Raw genomic sequence first — 18,249 nt, 5'->3', positions numbered from 1 at the left:
TTTTGAGGGCATGTTGTTGTTGGAAGAGAGAGAGGGAGCGACTGGGGGGGAAGAGAGAGAACGACGGGGGGGGAGAAGCGAAAGAACGACTTGGGGGGGAAGCGAGAGAGCGACTGGGGGGGAGAGAGAGAGCGACTGGGGGGGGAGAGAGAGAGCGACTGGGGGGGGAAGAGAGAGAGCGACTGGGGGGGGAAGAGAGAGAGCGACTGGGGGGGGAAGAGAGAGCGACTGGGGGGAAGAGAGAGAGACTGGGGGGAGAAGAGAGAGCGACTGGGGGGAAGAGAGAGAGCGACGGGGGGGAAAGAGAGAGAGCGACGGGGGGGAAGAGAGAGAGCGACGGGGGAGAGAGAGAGCGACTGGGGGGGGAAGAGAGAGAGCGACTGGGGGGGAAGAGAGAGAGCGACGGGGGGGAAGAGAGAGAGCGACGGGGGGGAAGAGAGAGAGCGACGGGGGGGAAGAGAGAGAGCGACGGGGGGAGAAGAGAGAGAGCGACGGGGGGGAAGAGAGAGAGCGACGGGGGGGAAGAGAGAGAGCGACGGGGGGGAAGAGAGAGAGCGACGGGGGGGAAGAGAGAGAGCGACGGGGGGAAGAGAGAGAGCGCGACGGGGGGAAGAGAGAGAGCGCGACGGGGGGAAGAGAGAGCGACGGGGGGAAGAGAGAGAGCGACGGGGGGGAAGAGAGAGAGCGACGGGGGGAAGAGAGAGAGCGACGGGGGGGAAGAGAGAGAGCGACGGGGGGGAAGAGAGAGAGCGACGGGGGGGAAGAGAGAGAGCGACGGGGGGAAGAGAGAGAGCGACGGGGGGGAAGAGAGAGAGCGACGGGGGGGAAGAGAGAGAGCGCGGGGGGAAGAGAGAGAGCGACGGGGGGGAAGAGAGAGAGCGCGACGGGGGGAAGAGAGAGAGCGCGACGGGGGGAAGAGAGAGAGCGCGACGGGGGGAAGAGAGAGAGCGCGACGGGGGGGAAGAGAGAGAGCGCGACGGGGGGAAGAGAGAGAGCGCGACGGGGGGAAGAGAGAGAGCGCGACGGGGGGAAGAGAGAGAGCGCGACGGGGGAAGAGAGAGAGCGCGACGGGGGGAAGAGAGAGAGCGCGACGGGGGAAGAGAGAGAGCGCGACGGGGGGAAGAGAGAGAGCGCGACGGGGGGAAGAGAGAGAGCGCGACGGGGGGAAGAGAGAGAGCGCGACGGGGGGAAGAGAGAGAGCGCGACGGGGGGAAGAGAGAGAGCGCGACGGGGGGAAGAGAGAGAGCGCGACGGGGGGAAGAGAGAGAGCGCGACGGGGGGAAGAAGAGAGCGCGACGGGGGGAAGAGAGAGAGCGCGACGGGGGGAAGAGAGAGAGCGCGACGGGGGGAAGAGAGAGAGCGCGACGGGGGGAAGAGAGAGAGCGCGACGGGGGGGAAGAGAGAGAGCGCGACGGGGGGGAAGAGAGAGCGCGACGGGGGGGAAGAGAGAGCGCGACGGGGGGGAAGAGAGAGCGCGACGGGGGGGAAGAGAGAGCGCGACGGGGGGGAAGAGAGAGCGCGACGGGGGGAAGAGAGAGCGCGCGACGGGGGGGGAAGAGAGAGAGCGCGACGGGGGGGGGGGGGGGGGGGAAGGTGGCCCGATGGACCCCTGCGAAGGAAGGAAGAAGGTAAGCTCTCCCACCCCTTCACTCTTTCCCTCCCTGTCCCGCCCCTTCACTCTTTCCCTCCCTCACCCCCTCTCTCCCTCCCCCGTCTCTCCCTGCTTTACTCTCCCTCCCCCTCTCCTCACGCTCTCCCTCCCTCACCCTCTCTCTCCCTCCCCGTCTCTCCCTGCTTTACTCTCACCCTCCCTGCCCTCCCCCTCTCGCTCCCCTCCCCCCCACCCCTCTCCCCTCCCCCACCCTCTCTCCCCTCCCCCCACCCGCCCTCGCTCCCCCACCCTCTCCGCTCCCCCCACCCTCTCTCCCCTCCCCCCACCCTCCCCTCCCCCCACCCTCTCGCTCCCCCACCCTCTCGCTCCCCCACCCTCTCGCTCCCCCACCCTCTCGCTCCCCCCACCCTCTCTCCCCCCCCACCCTCTCCCCTCCCCTCTCCCCTCCCCCCACCCTCCCTCGCTCCCCCACCCTCTCTCCCCTCCCCCCACCCTCTCTCCCCTCCCCCCACCCTCTCTCCCCTCCCCCCACCCTCTCTCCCCTCCCCCCCACACTCTCTCCCCTCCCCCCACCCTCTCTCTCTTCTCCCCCACCCCCTCTCTCTTCTCCCCCACTCTCTCTCTCTCTCTCTCTCTCTCCCCCACGATTTCCCGAGGCTCTCTCTCCCCGCCCCCCCCCCCCGCGATTTCCCGAGGCTCTCCCCCCCCCCCCCCACCCCCCGCGATTTCCCGAGGCTCTCCCCCCCCGCGATTTCCCGAGGCTCGCTCCCCCCCCGCCCCCCCGCGATTTCCCGAGGCTCTCCTCCCGCGATTTCCCGAGGCTCTCCCCCCCGCGATTTCCCGAGGCTCTCCTCCCGCGATTTCCCGAGGCTCTCCCCCCCGCGATTTCCCGAGGCTCTCCCCCCCGCGATTTCCCGAGGCTCTCCCCCCCGCGATTTCCCGAGGCTCTCCCCCCCGCGATTTCCCGAGGCTCTCTCCCCCCCGCGATTTCCCGAGGCTCTCTCCCCCCCCGCGATTTCCCGAGGCTCTCTCCCCCCCGCGATTTCCCGAGGCTCTCTCCCCCCCGCGATTTCCCGAGGCTCTCTCCCCCCCGCCCCCCGCGATTTCCCGAGGCTCTCCCCCCCGCGATTTCCCGAGGCTCTCCCCCCCGCGATTTCCCGAGGCTCTCCCCCCGCGATTTCCCGAGGCTCTCTCCCCCCCGCGATTTCCCGAGGCTCTCTCCCCCCCGCCCCCCGCGATTTCCCGAGGCTCTCCCCCCCCCCCCCCCGCGATTTCCCGAGGCTCTCCCCCCGCGATTTCCCGAGGCTCTCTCCCCCCCGCGATTTCCCGAGGCTCTCTCCCCCCCCGCGATTTCCCGAGGCTCTCTCCCCCCCGCGATTTCCCGAGGCTCTCTCCCCCCCGCGATTTCCCGAGGCTCTCTCCCCCCCGCCCCCCGCGATTTCCCGAGGCTCTCCCCCCCGCGATTTCCCGAGGCTCTCCCCCCCGCGATTTCCCGAGGCTCTCCCCCCGCGATTTCCCGAGGCTCTCTCCCCCCCGCGATTTCCCGAGGCTCTCTCCCCCCCGCCCCCCGCGATTTCCCGAGGCTCTCCCCCCCCCCCCCCGCGATTTCCCGAGGCTATCCCCCCCGCGATTTCCCGAGGCTCTCTCCCCCCCCCACCCCCCCGCGATTTCCCGAGACTCTTCCCCCCCCCCCGCGATTTCCCGAGGCTCTCCCCCCCCCCCCCGCGATTTCCCGAGGCTCTCCCCCCGCGATTTCCCGAGGCTCTCCCCCCCCACCCCCCCCGCGATTTCCCGAGGCCCTCCCCACCCCCCCGCGATTTTCCGAGGCCCTCCCCCCCCCACCCGCGATTTCCCGAGGCTCTCCCCCCCCCCCCCCGCAATTTCCCGAGGCTCTCCCCCCCCCCCCCCCGCAATTTCCCGAGGCTCTCCCCCGCCCCGCCGCGATTTCCCGAGGCCCTCCCCGCCCCCGATTTCCCGAGGCCCTCCCCGCCCCCCCCCCGCGATTTCCCGAGGCTCTCCCCCCCCCCCGCGATTTCCCGAGGCTCTCTCCGCCCCCCGCCCCCCGCGATTTCCCGAGGCTCTCTCCCCCCGCGATTTCCCGAGGCTCTCCCCCCCCGCGGTTTCCCGAGGCTCTCTCCCCCCCGCCCCCCCGCGATTTCCCGAGGCCCTCCCCTCCCCGCCCCCGATTTCCCGAGGCCCTCCCCGCCCCCCCCCCCGCGATTTCCCGAGGCTCTCCCCCCCCCCCCCGCGATTTCCCGAGGCTCTCCCCCCCCCCCGCGATTTCCCGAGGCTCTCTCCCCCCCGCGATTTCCCGAGGCTCTCCCCCCCGCGATTTCCCGAGGCTCTCCCCCCCCGCGATTTCCCGAGGCTCTCTCCGCCCCCCCGCCCCCCGCGATTTCCCGAGGCTCTCTTTTCCCCCCCCCCCGCCCCCCCGCGATTTCCCGAGGCTCTCTCCCCCCGCGATTTCCCGAGGCTCTCCCCCCCGCGGTTTCCCGAGGCTCTCTCCCCCCCGCCCCCCGCGATTTCCCGAGGCTCTCCCCCCCGCGGTTTCCCGAGGCTCTATCCCCCCCACCCCCCGCGATTTCCCGAGGCTCTCTCCCCCCGCGATTTCCCAAGGCTCTCCCCCCCACCCCCCCCGGCGATTTCCCGAGGCTCTCCCCCCCCCGCGATTTCCCGAGGCTCTCTCCCCCCCCCCCCGCGATCTCACGAGGCTGTGTGCTGGCGTCACGGGGGCCGTGCGCATGCGTGCCGGCGTCAAGGCGGCTGCGCAACAGCCGTGCGCATGCGTGGTTGCCGTTTAAAAAAAAGCCAGAGCGGGCTCTCGCGGGCGGGCGGCGCATGCGCGGTCAGTGCCAGCGGCGCGAGGCGGCCCGCGGGGAGTAGGCAGGGAAACCCCGCGGGCTGGCGGCCGTTAGAGCGGGGAGTAGGCAGGGAAACCCCGCGGGCTGGCGGCCGTTAGAGCGGCTCACTTCGGGCCCCGACACCGTCAAACCTGAGAGGGGGAAGTAGAGAGGGAAGAGGAGAAGGAGAGAGAGGGAAGAGGAGAAGGAGAGAGAGGGAAGAGGAGAAGGAGAGAGAGGGAAGAGGAGAAGGAGAGAGAGAGAGAGGGAAGAGAGAGAGATAGAGAAATTTTTGGAGCTTCAGGCCTGCCTGCAGCGGGCCTGGAGACCAGCACCGAGTCCCCCCTGCGCGAGGGTGAGGAGGAGGGAGGGGGGGTTGCTAAACACAATATAAAACTGAAATAAATTGTTAATTAATTCCCTAACACATAATTCAAATATTTACCTTAGTTCCCTAACACACAGAAAGTGTGGGGGGAAAAATTGTGGAAAATCAAGATGGCGGCCACTCACCTCGGTTCAGAAGGATAAGGCCCGCCCACACACGCACCGATTGGTCGACCGGTCAGGTCACCGAAGCGTAGGATTGGTCAATCGTCGAGTCACTCGACACTCAACTGTAGGAAGACCTCGACGTCACACGGTCGCTAATGAGATGCTAATGAGCGGAACGCTGAACGTTTTTGGGATACCGCGGGCGGGATTTTTGTCCGGCCGAAACGTAAATAGGCCGATGACCGGTCCGGAATCGCAAGCTTTCTTTTGAGGCGACGCGCGCGTCGGTACGCTCTGTAACTTCCAAACGCATCGAGACCAGGCGGACAGACAGACAGACAGAAGAGCCGCTTTATATATATATAGATAGATAGATAGATAGATGACTGTAATATTAGTATTTCAGCATTACATGAAAGCCAATCCAGGGAATTCCAGTCAAGTACACTGCTGGTACAAGTAAAATACTGATGTTGAGCTGACATGAATTTATTCTGCCTCCTTATCAGGGAATGTAGAGCTCAGTACATACATACTGTAACAAATATACAGATCTCCGCTCACTGGCTTCTACTTGGGTTTAGAACTGGTTTTGTACACTGCACTCACCTTTCATGATTTGATGCAATTCCATCTGCAGAGTGTGTATGGCTCTAGATGCCAAATCACCCACTGATCTTTCAACACGGTGAATGGAGAGACAGCCATCAACCACTGCAGCAATGTCATCGTCTTCCAGAAATATAACTCTGTTTGTGTGCTCAATGATTGCACTGTTGAAGAATGTTTAAGATACTGTTGTAATTACTCAATAGATAAAGATATAGGGGGAGAAATTGGGTGAGTAGTGCCACCTGTTAGCGCCTAAAGAGGCAGTCAGTGGCTGTAGCGCCACTGGCTGCGTCTCCCGCGATATTCAGCAGGGGCGCTAATGGTGGCGTTAGCCTTTTGCGCTGCGCCGCCACCGATGACGTCATCGGTGTGCGCAGCGCCCCATTCGTGCCCCGATCGCGATATTTGGTAGCGAACGCCGCTATAGCGCTGTTCGCTACCCGCGCCCGGTTCACGGGGCCTTGCTGCGCCAGCAGAGGCGCAAGTTAAGGTGGAGGTGGGGGGCGGCCGCCTGCCAGCACCTCCGTCCCCGGCCTCCCGGTCCCCCCCCACCAGCATTGCCGGCTGTTTCCCTAGAGCCCGGCACTTCTCCTTGGTGCCGGGCTCTTTTGCCGGCACTCGCGATCGGGGCTCGCGCTGCTGCAGGCCCCTCCCCCTTAAGTGAGAGGAAGGCCTGCAGTACCGCAGTGTGCCGTGCCGCAGCGTGTGGTGCTGCGGCACGTAGCGCTGCGAAATTCACTTTCAGCGCCCTAAGAGGGACGCGGAGCGCCTCGAGCTGCGCCCCGTCTCCCTCTAGGGGCACTTCAACTGAATTTGCGGCGATCGCGGCGCAAATTCCAGCGCCCAGGCGAACTTTGCGCTGCTTGGGCACCTCAAGGCAATTTCTAGGCCATATTTTCTAATAGCCTGACACATAATTGTAACTGAGAAATGTACAACTGCATAACACTTATGTATTACTATTTCCTGTGTATGTGTATTACAGCAACATTTGTAAAGTCAGTAACAGATATTTTCAAAGTTTTCCCCTGCATTAAAAATCTGTCCAGACATCATTGCATATTTTCCCCAGTAAAAACATAGCAATAGTAAGGCACTTTCTTGTGTAGCAGCTATTTTAAACTTCAGTGTTACCTCTGTGAAGCACCTTGGAATGTTTTACTACAGTAAAGGCGCTATATAAATGCATGTTGTTGTGTTCCTGTTTGGCAACGGTCTTGTCTACTTAAGGCACTATACAAATGCTTTGTTCTTTTGTTTCTTTCTTAAGACATCTTCAGGACATCCCCCAACAGTTCACAATCAATTAATTACTTTGAAAGTGTAGATACTATAATATAGGCAGATGCAGCAATCAATCTCCACACAGCAAGGTTCCACAAATATGTTTGATTAATGTGTGTGTTTTTGGTCGTTTGGTTGAGAGAAGAACATTGGCCAGGACACCAAAAGACCCTAGTGCGATAGCAAAATACTGCAGATGCTGGAAATCCAAAATAACAACAGAAAATGCTGGAAAAACTCAGCAGGTCAGGCAACATCCGTGGAGAGAAATTTGAGTTGACGTTTCGGGTCGAAACCCTTTTTCAAAACTGGAAAGGAAATAAAATAGATCGAAGGCAGGGCTGCGATCGAACAAAAGAAGTAAAAGAGACATTAAAAGGTATTCAAAACCAGACGAGATGGTAATAGGCCAGTGGAGACAAAAGACAGCTGAGATTAGGTGTGAAGTGTACTGGCAGGATAAAAGACAGCTGCCAGGTGGGAGAGAGGAAGAAAAAGGAAACCGGGGGGGGGGGGGGGGAAGGAGGACCCAAAACAAAGGGGTGGAAAAAAATATAAGTAGAAAAGTAATAGGGGCCGAGGTTATGATCTGAAATTGTTGAACTCGATATTGAGTCCGGAAGGCTGCAATGTGCCTAATCGGAAGATGAGGTGCTGTTCCTCGAGTTTACGTTGAGCTTCCGTGGAACAATGCAAGAGGCCAAGGACGGTGAGGTCCGAGTGGGAATGGAGCGGTGAATTAAAATGACAGGCGACCGGAAGCTCAGGGTCACCCTTACGGACTGAACGGAGGTGTTCCGCAAAGCGGTCACCCAATCTGCGTTTGGTCTCCCCAATGTAGAGGAGACTGCATCGTGAGCAGCGAATACAGTATACTAGATTGCAAGGAGTACAAGTAAATCGCTGTTTCACCTGGAAGGGGTGTTTGGGGCCCTGGACAGTGGGAAGGGGGGGAGGTATAGGGGCAGGTGTTACATCTCCTGCGCTTGCACGGGAAGGTGCCAGGCGAAGGGGAAGGGCTGTTGGGGGTGATAGAGGAGTGGACTAGGGTGTCTCAGAGGGAGCGGTCCCTACGGAATGCTGAAACCGCTCCCTCAAAACTCAAAAGTTTTGGTCTGAACACCTTTTGTCGGTGTTCACCCATGATGAAAGGTCATCGACCTGAAATGTTAACTCTGTTTCTCTCTCCACAGATGCTGCCTGACCTGTTGAGTAATTGCAGCTTTTTATGTTTTTATTTCAGATTTCCAGCATCCGCAGTATTTTGCTTTAGTACATGGTAGTATTTTTAGTCTATTAATTAGCAAGACGATGTTCTTGACTTTAGCAAACCACTAATACAGCTTACAAATGGAGTTTTCGAAAATATATACAAACAAAATAAAAAAGTATGGTTTTGCACTTACCTAGCATCAGATGCAAAGTAAAATTCAACAGTTTCCTCCTCGCCAGTGGGATGCAGGCACTTAAAATTTTCAGTTTCAATTCTGTGTCCCTTGGTTGCACTGCCATTTTTGTTATTGTTGTCTATAGTGAAAAAAAGAACTTCAGTAAATCACATAGTTGAGTGCTTTTGCTAAAAATAAATTAATAATTACAATGGAAAATAAGAAACACCTTCCGAAAATAAAAGTTACGAATAAAAAAAGTATAACACAGCCCCAAGTTTTTGTTGTGAAAGTTTCAAAGTGCAACATTTCTGAGGGAGTGCTGCATAGAAACATAGAAGATAGGAGCAGGAGTAGGCCATTTGGCCCCTCGAGCCTGTTCCACCATTCAATGAGATCATGGCTGATCATCCAAATTCAGTACCCAGTCCCTGCCTTCTCTCCATATCCCTTGATCCCTTTAGCCTTAAGAAATATATCTAACTCCTTCTTGAATATATTTAATGAATTGGCCTCCACACTGCCTTCTGTAGTAGAGAATTCCACAGGTTCACCACTCTCTGGGTGAAGAAATTCCTCCTCATCTCAGTCTTTCGGATGAGATGTTAAACAGAGACCCAATCTACCCTCTCAGGTGGATGTAAAAGATCCCATGGCTCTATCTGAAGAAGAGCAAGGGAGTTCTCCTGGTGTCCTCGGCAATAGTTATCCCTCAGCTATCCCTCAGCCACTAGAACAGTTTAATTGGTCATTTACCTTAGTGCTGTTTGTAGGATCTTGCAGTGTGAAAATTGGCTGTCACATTTTTCTACATTACAACAGTAACCACACTTGGAAAAAAGAATTGATTGGCTGCGAAGAGCTTTGGGACATCCTGAAAGGTGCTATATAAATGCAAGTTTTCTTTCTTTCAATTCTAATTATAGATTTCTTGTGACCATTTACAGTAAAGCTGAAGAGGGCGCTTACTGATTACCAAATTTTCCTCACCAGGCTTGTATAATCTTGGGGTGGGGGGTTACAATTTAATGATTCAACTATAGTAGCTTCAATTATACATCATATTTTAAATCAATCCTAATTCTTTTACAATTAGCAACAACAAACGAAAGTTTGAGCCTAGGACCAGAATTTAAGTTTCTGTTCAGCTAAAAGCCAGTTAGCTCTGATAAAAAAAGATTAATATTTTTGTATTTTTGGCAAACAGAGGTCAATTAAGAATACAAAAAAGCTGTATCATTTGGAACAAATATTGACTGGCCCACTTATACACTAATGGCCAACTTACATGTTTGGTACAGGATTGGAATCTGGTCAGTGGAGAGCTTGTACTTGCTGTGAACACCAATCAGCAGGGGGCTCCCTCGCCTAAGGAGATTGAAAAAAATACTGAATTTTCACATTTAAATTCTTATTTGCAAGTTTAAATTTAAAGGGAATAGCACAACTGGAATCATAAAGCATTCACAAGTATTCGGGTTCACTAAATCAATAAAATTTTTATATAGTATGTATTATATAGTATACTAGCTGGAGTGCCCGGCGGTGTCGAGGGTTTTTTGAGGGCATGTTGTTGTTGGAAGAGAGAGAGAGAGAGTTGGAAGAGAGAGAGAGAGAGAGAGAGAGACTGGGGGAAGTAGAGAGAGACGGGGGGGGGGGGTGGAAAGAGAGAGAGAGAGAGAGAGACAGAGACTGGGGGGGGGGAGAGAGAGAGAGAAAGAGAGAGATGGGGGGAAGAGAGAGAGACAGAGAGAGAGGGGGAGAGAGACAGAGGGAAGGAGAAAGAGAGAAAGGGGTGGGGGGGGAAAAGGGGTGGGGGGGAAAAGGGGTGGGGGGGAAAAGGGGTGGGGGGGAAAAGGGGTGGGGGGAGGAAAGGGGTGGGGTGATGCGCTATCAATTACTGAGAAAGACTGGAAGTTAAGAGAGTAACAAACAGGCTTTTATTAGCTAAAGAACGAAGGCATGCCTCTAGTGGTCGACCGGTCCTGAATGCCTGGGGAACTGCAGAGCAGCCGCCTTTATACCAGGGCATATGGGTGGAGCCAGGGGCGGAGCCAGCTGAGGCATGCACAGACAGGTACAACAATGGGCAAGAGTGAACAACAGTGGAGTGAACAACAGTGGAGTGAACAACAGTGGTTTACCACATTCACCCCTTGCTTAAAAAATGAGTCCGACGGGGTGAAGTGTATTAAAAGTTCGTATAATTAAGTCTTTCTGGGGGTCTTGTATGCCGTCGTGATGACGGCTGAGGTGGTGCAGCTTCCAACGCCGAGTCCCGCGTGGGCCGGAGCACTGGCGTGTCGTCCTCATGGGTGTTGAGTTGGTTGGTGATCAATGACGGGTCACGGGGCCACGGCGTGCCGTCTACAGGGGTTAGGTATGGGTCCGCTGCCGCCGGTGCATTGTGGGTAGCGGTGAAGGGCAATGGTAGTGGGTAGTGGGTGATGTTGGTTTCAGGGGCCCCCGAGGGTGCGAGGTCTCGTATGGAGACTGTGTCCTCCCGCCCGTCCGGGTACGCAACGTAGGCATACTGAGGGTTGGCGTGGAGGAGGTTGACCGTCTCAACCAGGGGGGCCGTTTTATGGGTCCTCACGTGCTTCCGAAGTAGGACGGGCCCTGGAGACATCAGCCATGGTGGTAGCGAGGTCCCCGATGTGGACTTCCTAGGGAAGACGAACATTTTTTCGTGAGGGGTGGCGTTAGTGGCAGTACAGAGCAGTGACCGAATGGAGTGGAGCGCATCGGGGAGGACATCCTGCCAGCGGGAGGTTGGAAGGCCCTTAGATTTTAAGGCTAGCAGGGCGGCCTTCCAAACTGTCGCGTTCTCTCTTTCTACCTGTCCGTTCCCCCGGGGGTTGTAGCTGGTGGTCCTGCTCGTGGCATCCGGGGGCTCATTGAGTTTCCCGGGCCGGTACAAGATATCGTAATTGTAGGTGGAAAGTTCAATTCTCCACCTCAAAATCTTGTCATTTTTGATTTTGCCCCTCTGCTTGTTATTAAACATAAAAGCAACTGAACGTTGGTCAGTGAGTATGTTGAATCGTTTTCCGGCCAGGTAATGCCTCCAATGTCGCACAGCTTCCACAATGGCCTGGGCCTCCTTTTCGACAGAGGAGTGTCTGATTTCAGAGCCTTGGAGGGTTTGTGAAAAGAAGGCCACGGGCCTTCCCGCCTGGTTAAGGGTAGCGGCCAGGGCAAAGTCGGACGCATCGCTCTCCACCTGGAAAGGGATGGACTCGTCCACCGCGTGCATGGTGGCTTTAGCAATGTCCTCTTTGATACGGTGGAAGGCTAAGCGGGCCTCTGCCGCCAGGGGAAAAGAGGTGGACTTGATAAGTGGACGGGCTTTGTCCGCATAATTAGGGACCCACTGGGCGTAGTAGGAGAAAAACCCCAGGCATCTCTTCAGGGCCTTGAGGCAGTGGGGCAGGGGAAGGTCCATAAGGGGACGCATCCGGTCGGGGTCGGGGCCGATGACTCCGTGTTCCATAACACAGCCAAGGATAGCGAGGCGGGTTGTGCGGAATATGCACTTCTCCTTGTTATAAGTAAGGTTTAGGAGTTGGGCAGTGCGGAGGAATTTGTCGAGGTTGGCGTCATGGTCCTGCAGGTCATGGCCGCAGATGGTCACATTGTCCAGGTAGGGAAAAGTGGCCTGCAACGCATTCTGGTCGACCATCCGGTCCATCTCCCTTTGGAAAACGGAGACCCCGTTGGTGACGCCGAAGGGAACCCGAAGGAAGTGGTAGAGGCGGCCGTTTGCCTCGAAGGCAGTATACTGGCGGTCCTCATAGCGGATAGGGAGTTGGTGATATGCTGACTTAAGGTCAATGGTGGAGAATATGCGGTATTGTGCGATCTGATTGACCATATCAGATATGCGGGGGAGGGGGTATGCGTCCAGTTGGGTATATCGATTAATTGTTTGGCTGTAGTCAATGACCAGGCGCTGCTTCTCGCCGGTCTTGACGACCACAGCCAGGGGCTGGTGCTAGCTTCAATAATCCCCTCCTTCAGGAGCCGCTCCACCTCAGATTTATTAAAAACTCTGTCACCAGCGCTGTATCGCCTGCTTTTGGTGGCGATGGGCTTACAGTCGTGGGCGAGGTTAGCGAACAACGGGGGGGGGGGTGACATTAAGCGTGGAGAGGATGCAAAAGGTGCGCGGCGGGCAATTTGAAAACTGCTGGTTGCAGACTGTGAGTGGGGGAAGGGGTCCACCGTACGCCATCGTGACACTCTTAAGGTGGCACTGAAAATCCAACCCCAGTAGAACGGCAGCGCAGAGATGGGGCAGGACAAGCAGTTTAAAGTTTCTGTACTCTGTGCCCCTCACCGAAAGGGTCACCACGCAGTAGCCGCCGACGTCCGCTGAATGGGACTTGGAGGCCATAGAGACCCGGTGGCGCACTGGCAGGACCGGGAGAGAGTAACGCCGCACCGTGTCGGGGTGGATAAAGCTCTCCGTGCTCCCGCAGTCGAAAAGGCAGTTTACCTTAATGTCCATCATGGACCTGGCTAGTTGGTGAGGTCTAGATTGATCCAGTGTAACGGAGGCCAGCATAGGGTCAGGCGTGTCGCTGCAGTCATCAGGTGAGGCGGTGGGTGAGTCGGGGGCCCGTTGCAAAAATGGCGGCCGGAACGGATCACCCATGGTCGAAGGCGTCCAAGATGGCGGCGCCCATGATCCACACGCGGCTGGAGGCGTACAAGATGGCGTCCAAGATGGCGGCCCGCTCGGCCCACACGCGGCACTGCTGAAGTTTGGGGTAGGTTTAGCTTGCAGATGCTGGCGTAGTGCCCTTTCTTCCCACAACCAGAGCAAGTAGCGTTTTTCGCCGGGCAGCGCGCTCTGGGGTGTTTGGCATGGCCACAGAAGTAACACTTCGGGCCCCGGGACTTCGCTGCAGAAGTTGGGCCGTTGGCGGGATGTGACGGGGGTGGCGCGGTGCAGGGTGGCGGTCCTACCGTGTCCCAGGATGGCGGCGCCCGCGCCATCCACGATGCGGCCGCGCGGTCAGGGGAGTAGGCGTCCATATTCCGGTGGGCCACGTCTAGCGAGAGTGCGAGGGCCATGGCCTTCTTCAGGTCGAGTTCGCCCTGCTCCGATAGTCTCTGCCGGGTGTAGTTGGACCTGAGGCCCGCGACGAAGGCGTCCCGGACAAGTTCCTTCGTGTACACCGCGGCCGACACCTCTTTACATTTGCAGGCCCGGCCGAGCACCTTCAGCGCCTGTAGGTATACCTCCATCGATTCCCCAGGTTGCTGTTTGCGGGACCCCAGGAGGTGTCTGGCGTAAACCTCATTTACCGGGCGTGCGTACTGTTCTTTAAGGTCGAGAGCACCCTTGTCGGTAGTCGCATCTTGGATGAGCGAATAAGCTTGGTGGTTCACCTTGGAGGTCAGAATTTTTAGTTTGTCGCCATCGTTTTGAACAGTTTCGACGGAGGCTTCTAGGAAAAATTCGAAGCATCGCAGCCAGTGTGCGAACTTGGTAGATGAATCCGCCTCTTGAGGGTCTAGTTCCAGGCGTGCTGGTTTGAGGATTTGCTCCATCGAAAAAAAGTTTAGCTAATAAAATTGATGCGCTATCAATTACTGAGAAAGACTGGAAGTTAAGAGAGTAACAAACAGGCTTTTATTAGCTAAAGAACGAAGGCATGCCTCTAGTGGTCGACCGGTCCTGAATGCCTGGGGAACTGCAGAGCAGCCGCCTTTATACCAGGGCATATGGGTGGAGCCAGGGGCGGAGCCAGCTGAGGCATGCACAGACAGGTACAACAATGGGCAAGAGTGAACAACAGTGGAGTGAACAACAGTGGTTTACCACAGGGGGAAGGGGGGGGGGGGAAGGTGGGGAGATGGGGGGGAAAGGAAAGGAAAGGAAAGGGGGGAAGGGGAGGGAAGAAAGGGAAGGGGGGAGGGAAGGGGAGGGGGGAAGGGAAGGGGGTGTGTGGGAGGGGTGGGAAGGGGGTGTGGGGGGGGGGAAAGGGAGGGGGAAAGGGAGGGGGGGAGCCAGCAGACCCTCTCCCCTCTGCCAGTGTTGAGAGTTGTGCTGCTGGCGGCGGTTGGAAAAGGCTAGGCCCCGGGGCCTCGGGCACCCGCACTGACATGGCCCAGCCAAGCGCAGCGCCCCGGGCAGCCCGAGCTCCGCAGCCGCCGTTCGGCCGCAGGCCACAAAGCGCCCGAGCCCAGCGCCGGCGATGGCTCCGCGGAGCTCCGTGCCGCCCCTCCAGCCTTTACAAAGATGGCGGCGATTGCGGGCCGCTTGTTGAGTGGGACGGGAGGTGCCTAGCTCGGACGTGGCTGGGGAGGAGAGGCCGAGGCTTCGAGGCCTGCAAAAACGGTGAAAGGTAGGAAAATTAATGAGGTTAGAGAAAATATTTACAAATTAATTAACTTTTTTTAAAAACAATTTAATTGTGTTTTAAAAGCAACTTTTTTTTTGCTGGAAATCTATGTTTGAAAATAAACATGCAGAAAGTGGGAAAAATAAATGAAGAGTTAGGAATCAAGATGGTGGCCACTCACCTCAGCTCAGGATTAGGCCCGCCCACACACGCAATGAAACGCCCCCCGTGACGCACCGATTGGTCAACCATCAGGTTAATCCCCTGCACGATTGGTCAACCATCACGTCACTCAACGCTAATGAGTGGAATGTTGCCGTTTTTTGAACCTTTTTTGTATACTGTCGGAACAATTTTTGTCTGACCAAAAAGTAAATACGCCTGTGAGAGTCCCCAAATGATAAGCTTTCTTTTGATATAACATATGTGTAGGTACGCTCTATAACTTTTGATGATTGTATAGCCGGACAGACGGAAAGACGGAAAGACAGACGGAAAGACAGACCGTTTTATATATATATATATAGATAGATAGATAGATAGATAGTCCCAAGTTACTGAGAAGAAGCTTCACTTCTTACAACTTGCTTTATCTTCAAACAGTATAGTAATAAATGCCTTTTCAAAAATCTTTTAGTATATAGCTAAATCAATTCCTCTGTTGATATACTGCAAGGTAATTGTGATGCCTGGTGTGGAAATCTCTCAGTAAACACTTTAGAATTGATTTTAACCCTACCTATTCTGTGGAAACCGGGCGAGCAGGCAGCTAAAATCATTGTGGTAACTTAACCGCTGCCTTCCAGCTGGTTGGAATTTTAACTTGCTCTTTGAGCAGGTGAGCAGAACAGCCAGTGGGGTCCTGTTTTAAATATGCAGATTGGGACACGATGATGTTGTCGGGCCCAGGCTGCAAATTTAACCCCAGACCAGTACCAGGAAGCCAATGTGGTTTCCCAGCCAGGACTGGGGCTACGGGACAAGCAGGAGTGCTCCGTCTAGCCCAACAAGGAAACCTTGGGCCTACCTCGGGCTTCCCTCCCCATCCCCTGACTGCATTGCCCACATGACCCTCTCCTAGCCACTTACCTGACTGTTGGACACCATTCTGTTAGGACTCTGGCAGCATCCTCCTGCAGCCCCAAATCCCGCACCCGCCTGCTGGCCAGCTATCACGTCCCTCCAGGTTTGGGTGGGATACTGACAGGGGACATGCCGATTAGGCCCAGGAGTTAAAATCTCCCGAGTCTCGCACTGCTGAGGACTGGACTGTTTACCGCCTGCCTCGGCCCACCCGGACGACTCACGCTGGCTGTTAAAACTGGTACTTTTGAAAATTCAAAATAAATCAGTGAATTTAAATTTTAAAGGAAATTACAATTTTTCCTTCATTTTAGTACATTTTTCAGTGCTCAGTGTTAATTTACTTTGCCTGCTTGTTACCTCGCATAACAGTGTCCTGTGTAATTTTTTGAACAACAGCCAGAAAGAACCTCGATTTGTACAAGAACTGCATTTAAGACTTTGTAGAATAGACTCCATTCATAACCTTTTTAGCACTGGCTGGGAGAGAAAATTGAGCTGCATACAGCATTATTGACTATGGCAATGCATTTTAATTTATTTTTAAAGTAGCTCATAGTAAATTTATTTTTATATACAAAATCTACTTATTTTACGACTGATCCACTCCATTCTACTCCCAACCTAACAGACAATAATTAGAATACCTGACTTCAAATAAAAACAGTAAAAAGATAATAAACAATCCTAAAAAGGCTGCAAGAACCAAAAACATAGACATTTTTGAAATTATAAGACAACACTACAACAGTGTTCAATGATCTGACAAAGAAGCTCAAATAGTAATTATTACAGATATCATAACAGCTCACTAACCTAGTAGCAACAGCTTCACCTGGGAAACAACTGCTCTTGAAGACAAGTGCAAATGCTCCTTCCTGCAAGTACAAAAAAAATGTAATTTCTGTTGTTAAATCATTTTTATTGCCAACTAAAAAGGCAGATTTAATCACTCACAAAAATGCCTATGGGAAAAGCAAGAGTACATTCTCAGTATAATTACACACAATGTTCAGATTATTCTGCAAAAAAAAATCATAAAACAAAATTAATTCTTTGACCTTTAGAGGCATTTCCATGAAGTAAAAAGACCTTCTTGGCACAGTTTCAGGAAAATAGTCTCCAGATAGCTATATTAATGATGTCACCAGCATAAAGGAAACAGGAGGCCCCAAAGTTATGTGAATGAAAATTCCAATTCAACTGTTTCTATTTGTACGGCTATCTAAAATACATGTACAACTTAAAAGAATGTGTTGAAACTTTTCCCACTATTATCTACTTAGATTTTGATTAGCTAGCCAGTGCTGCCACCAAAGCGTGGGTTAATTAGGTAACCAAAACAACATATTAAAAGTTGCATAGTTACTGCCCTAATCTTGATATTAATAATTGTAATTTGATTTCAATACAAGTACTTAAATCTATCTGTATTGTTATTTAAGTGGGACATCTGATGGTAATCTTGATCATAAAATATTTTAAATTGCACATTTTGGCTTTCCACTTATGAAATATGAATAATTTTTCAATGTCCAGCATATAGGTGATGAAATTCTATTATAAAATACACATCAAACAATGATAGAGTATATGAATCAGCTTACTAAGGATACTTAAATAACCTTTATGTTCCATTTACCATGTACTGTAAACATAATATTCAAATATTTTTGTTTTTAGAAAGAATTAATTGCAGCTCACCAGCTGTTGAACAACTCTTTCCACCAAAGTAGAAAATCTAATGTCTTCACTTTCTCTGTTGTCATACACATACTTTGTTAGTTTAGGAATCACCTCAGTGTCTGTCTCAGATTCAAACTCATAATCTTTACTCTCCTGAAATGGAAAAGGACATTTAGAATATATTGGAATTAACACATTTTTACTATATGCATTACATTTTGATTGGGTTACTACAATTCTACTTACCAGAAATTTTCTTAGATCTTTGTAGTTCGTGATAATTCCATTATGGACTACCACAAATTCTAAAAACAAAAATAGCACTGTTTGAACCTGTAAATCATCAATCCTTTAAATCCATATTTGTACAAAATTAAAGAACATATTTAAGACTCACTGATGCCACAGCACATTGGTAAGTCAAAATGGTAGGACATGAATCATGCCTGTATTCCTCACCCAATGGTTTACAGATCTTGGCAATGCAATTGAGGATGTTGGTGACGGAAGCCTAGAGTTGTCCCCTTATCCAATTTTAGATTAATTCTTTGTATGGGGTTCCCACAATGGATCATTTATACTGATCATACAAGCTAGTAAGATCCCAGATTCAATTCCTAGTCAGAGTCTAGTTAGCTGTTTTCAGGTCAGGCCAGTGGTAGATAAACTACAATTTGTACTCAGATTTCCCAGGCAGGGTTTTGGAGAAAAATATTTTTAAAAATCTATGCACTTGGGGGAAAAAAATGACATGCTGTTCCCTTTCTATGATTTATCCATCTCACACAGTATTTTTGGCAGACAGGATAAGCAGGTGACCTATCCCCAAGATCTGCCAATACCGTTCTGTAGATGGGCTGTCAGAAATGCAATTACCCACATCTGGATTACCAATT

General features: G+C 53.5%; 1 protein-coding gene across 1 annotated transcript in view; it reads right to left on the bottom strand.

The window, feature by feature from the left end:
* LOC147114017 (glutamine--fructose-6-phosphate aminotransferase [isomerizing] 2-like) overlaps positions 1 to 18,249 on the bottom strand; it is a 103,091-nt gene that overhangs the window by 57,600 nt on the left and 27,242 nt on the right. The window contains exons 5-10 of the mRNA XM_085995532.1: positions 17,600 to 17,658; positions 17,372 to 17,506; positions 16,484 to 16,545; positions 9,520 to 9,599; positions 8,250 to 8,370; positions 5,557 to 5,720 (exon numbers count right to left, since the gene is read on the bottom strand). Coding sequence (XP_085851658.1) covers positions 5,557 to 5,720; positions 8,250 to 8,370; positions 9,520 to 9,599; positions 16,484 to 16,545; positions 17,372 to 17,506; positions 17,600 to 17,658 — 621 coding nt within the window. The remainder of the gene's footprint in view (positions 1 to 5,556; positions 5,721 to 8,249; positions 8,371 to 9,519; positions 9,600 to 16,483; positions 16,546 to 17,371; positions 17,507 to 17,599; positions 17,659 to 18,249) is intronic.

The sequence above is a fragment of the Somniosus microcephalus genome, chromosome 8 (assembly GCF_052327205.1).
Source record: "Somniosus microcephalus isolate GS21.2 chromosome 8, FLI_Smic_1.0, whole genome shotgun sequence".
Lineage (NCBI taxonomy): Eukaryota > Metazoa > Chordata > Chondrichthyes > Squaliformes > Somniosidae > Somniosus > Somniosus microcephalus.
Note: the sequence above shows the minus strand (reverse complement) of the source record. Positions and strands in the feature narration are given on the sequence as shown.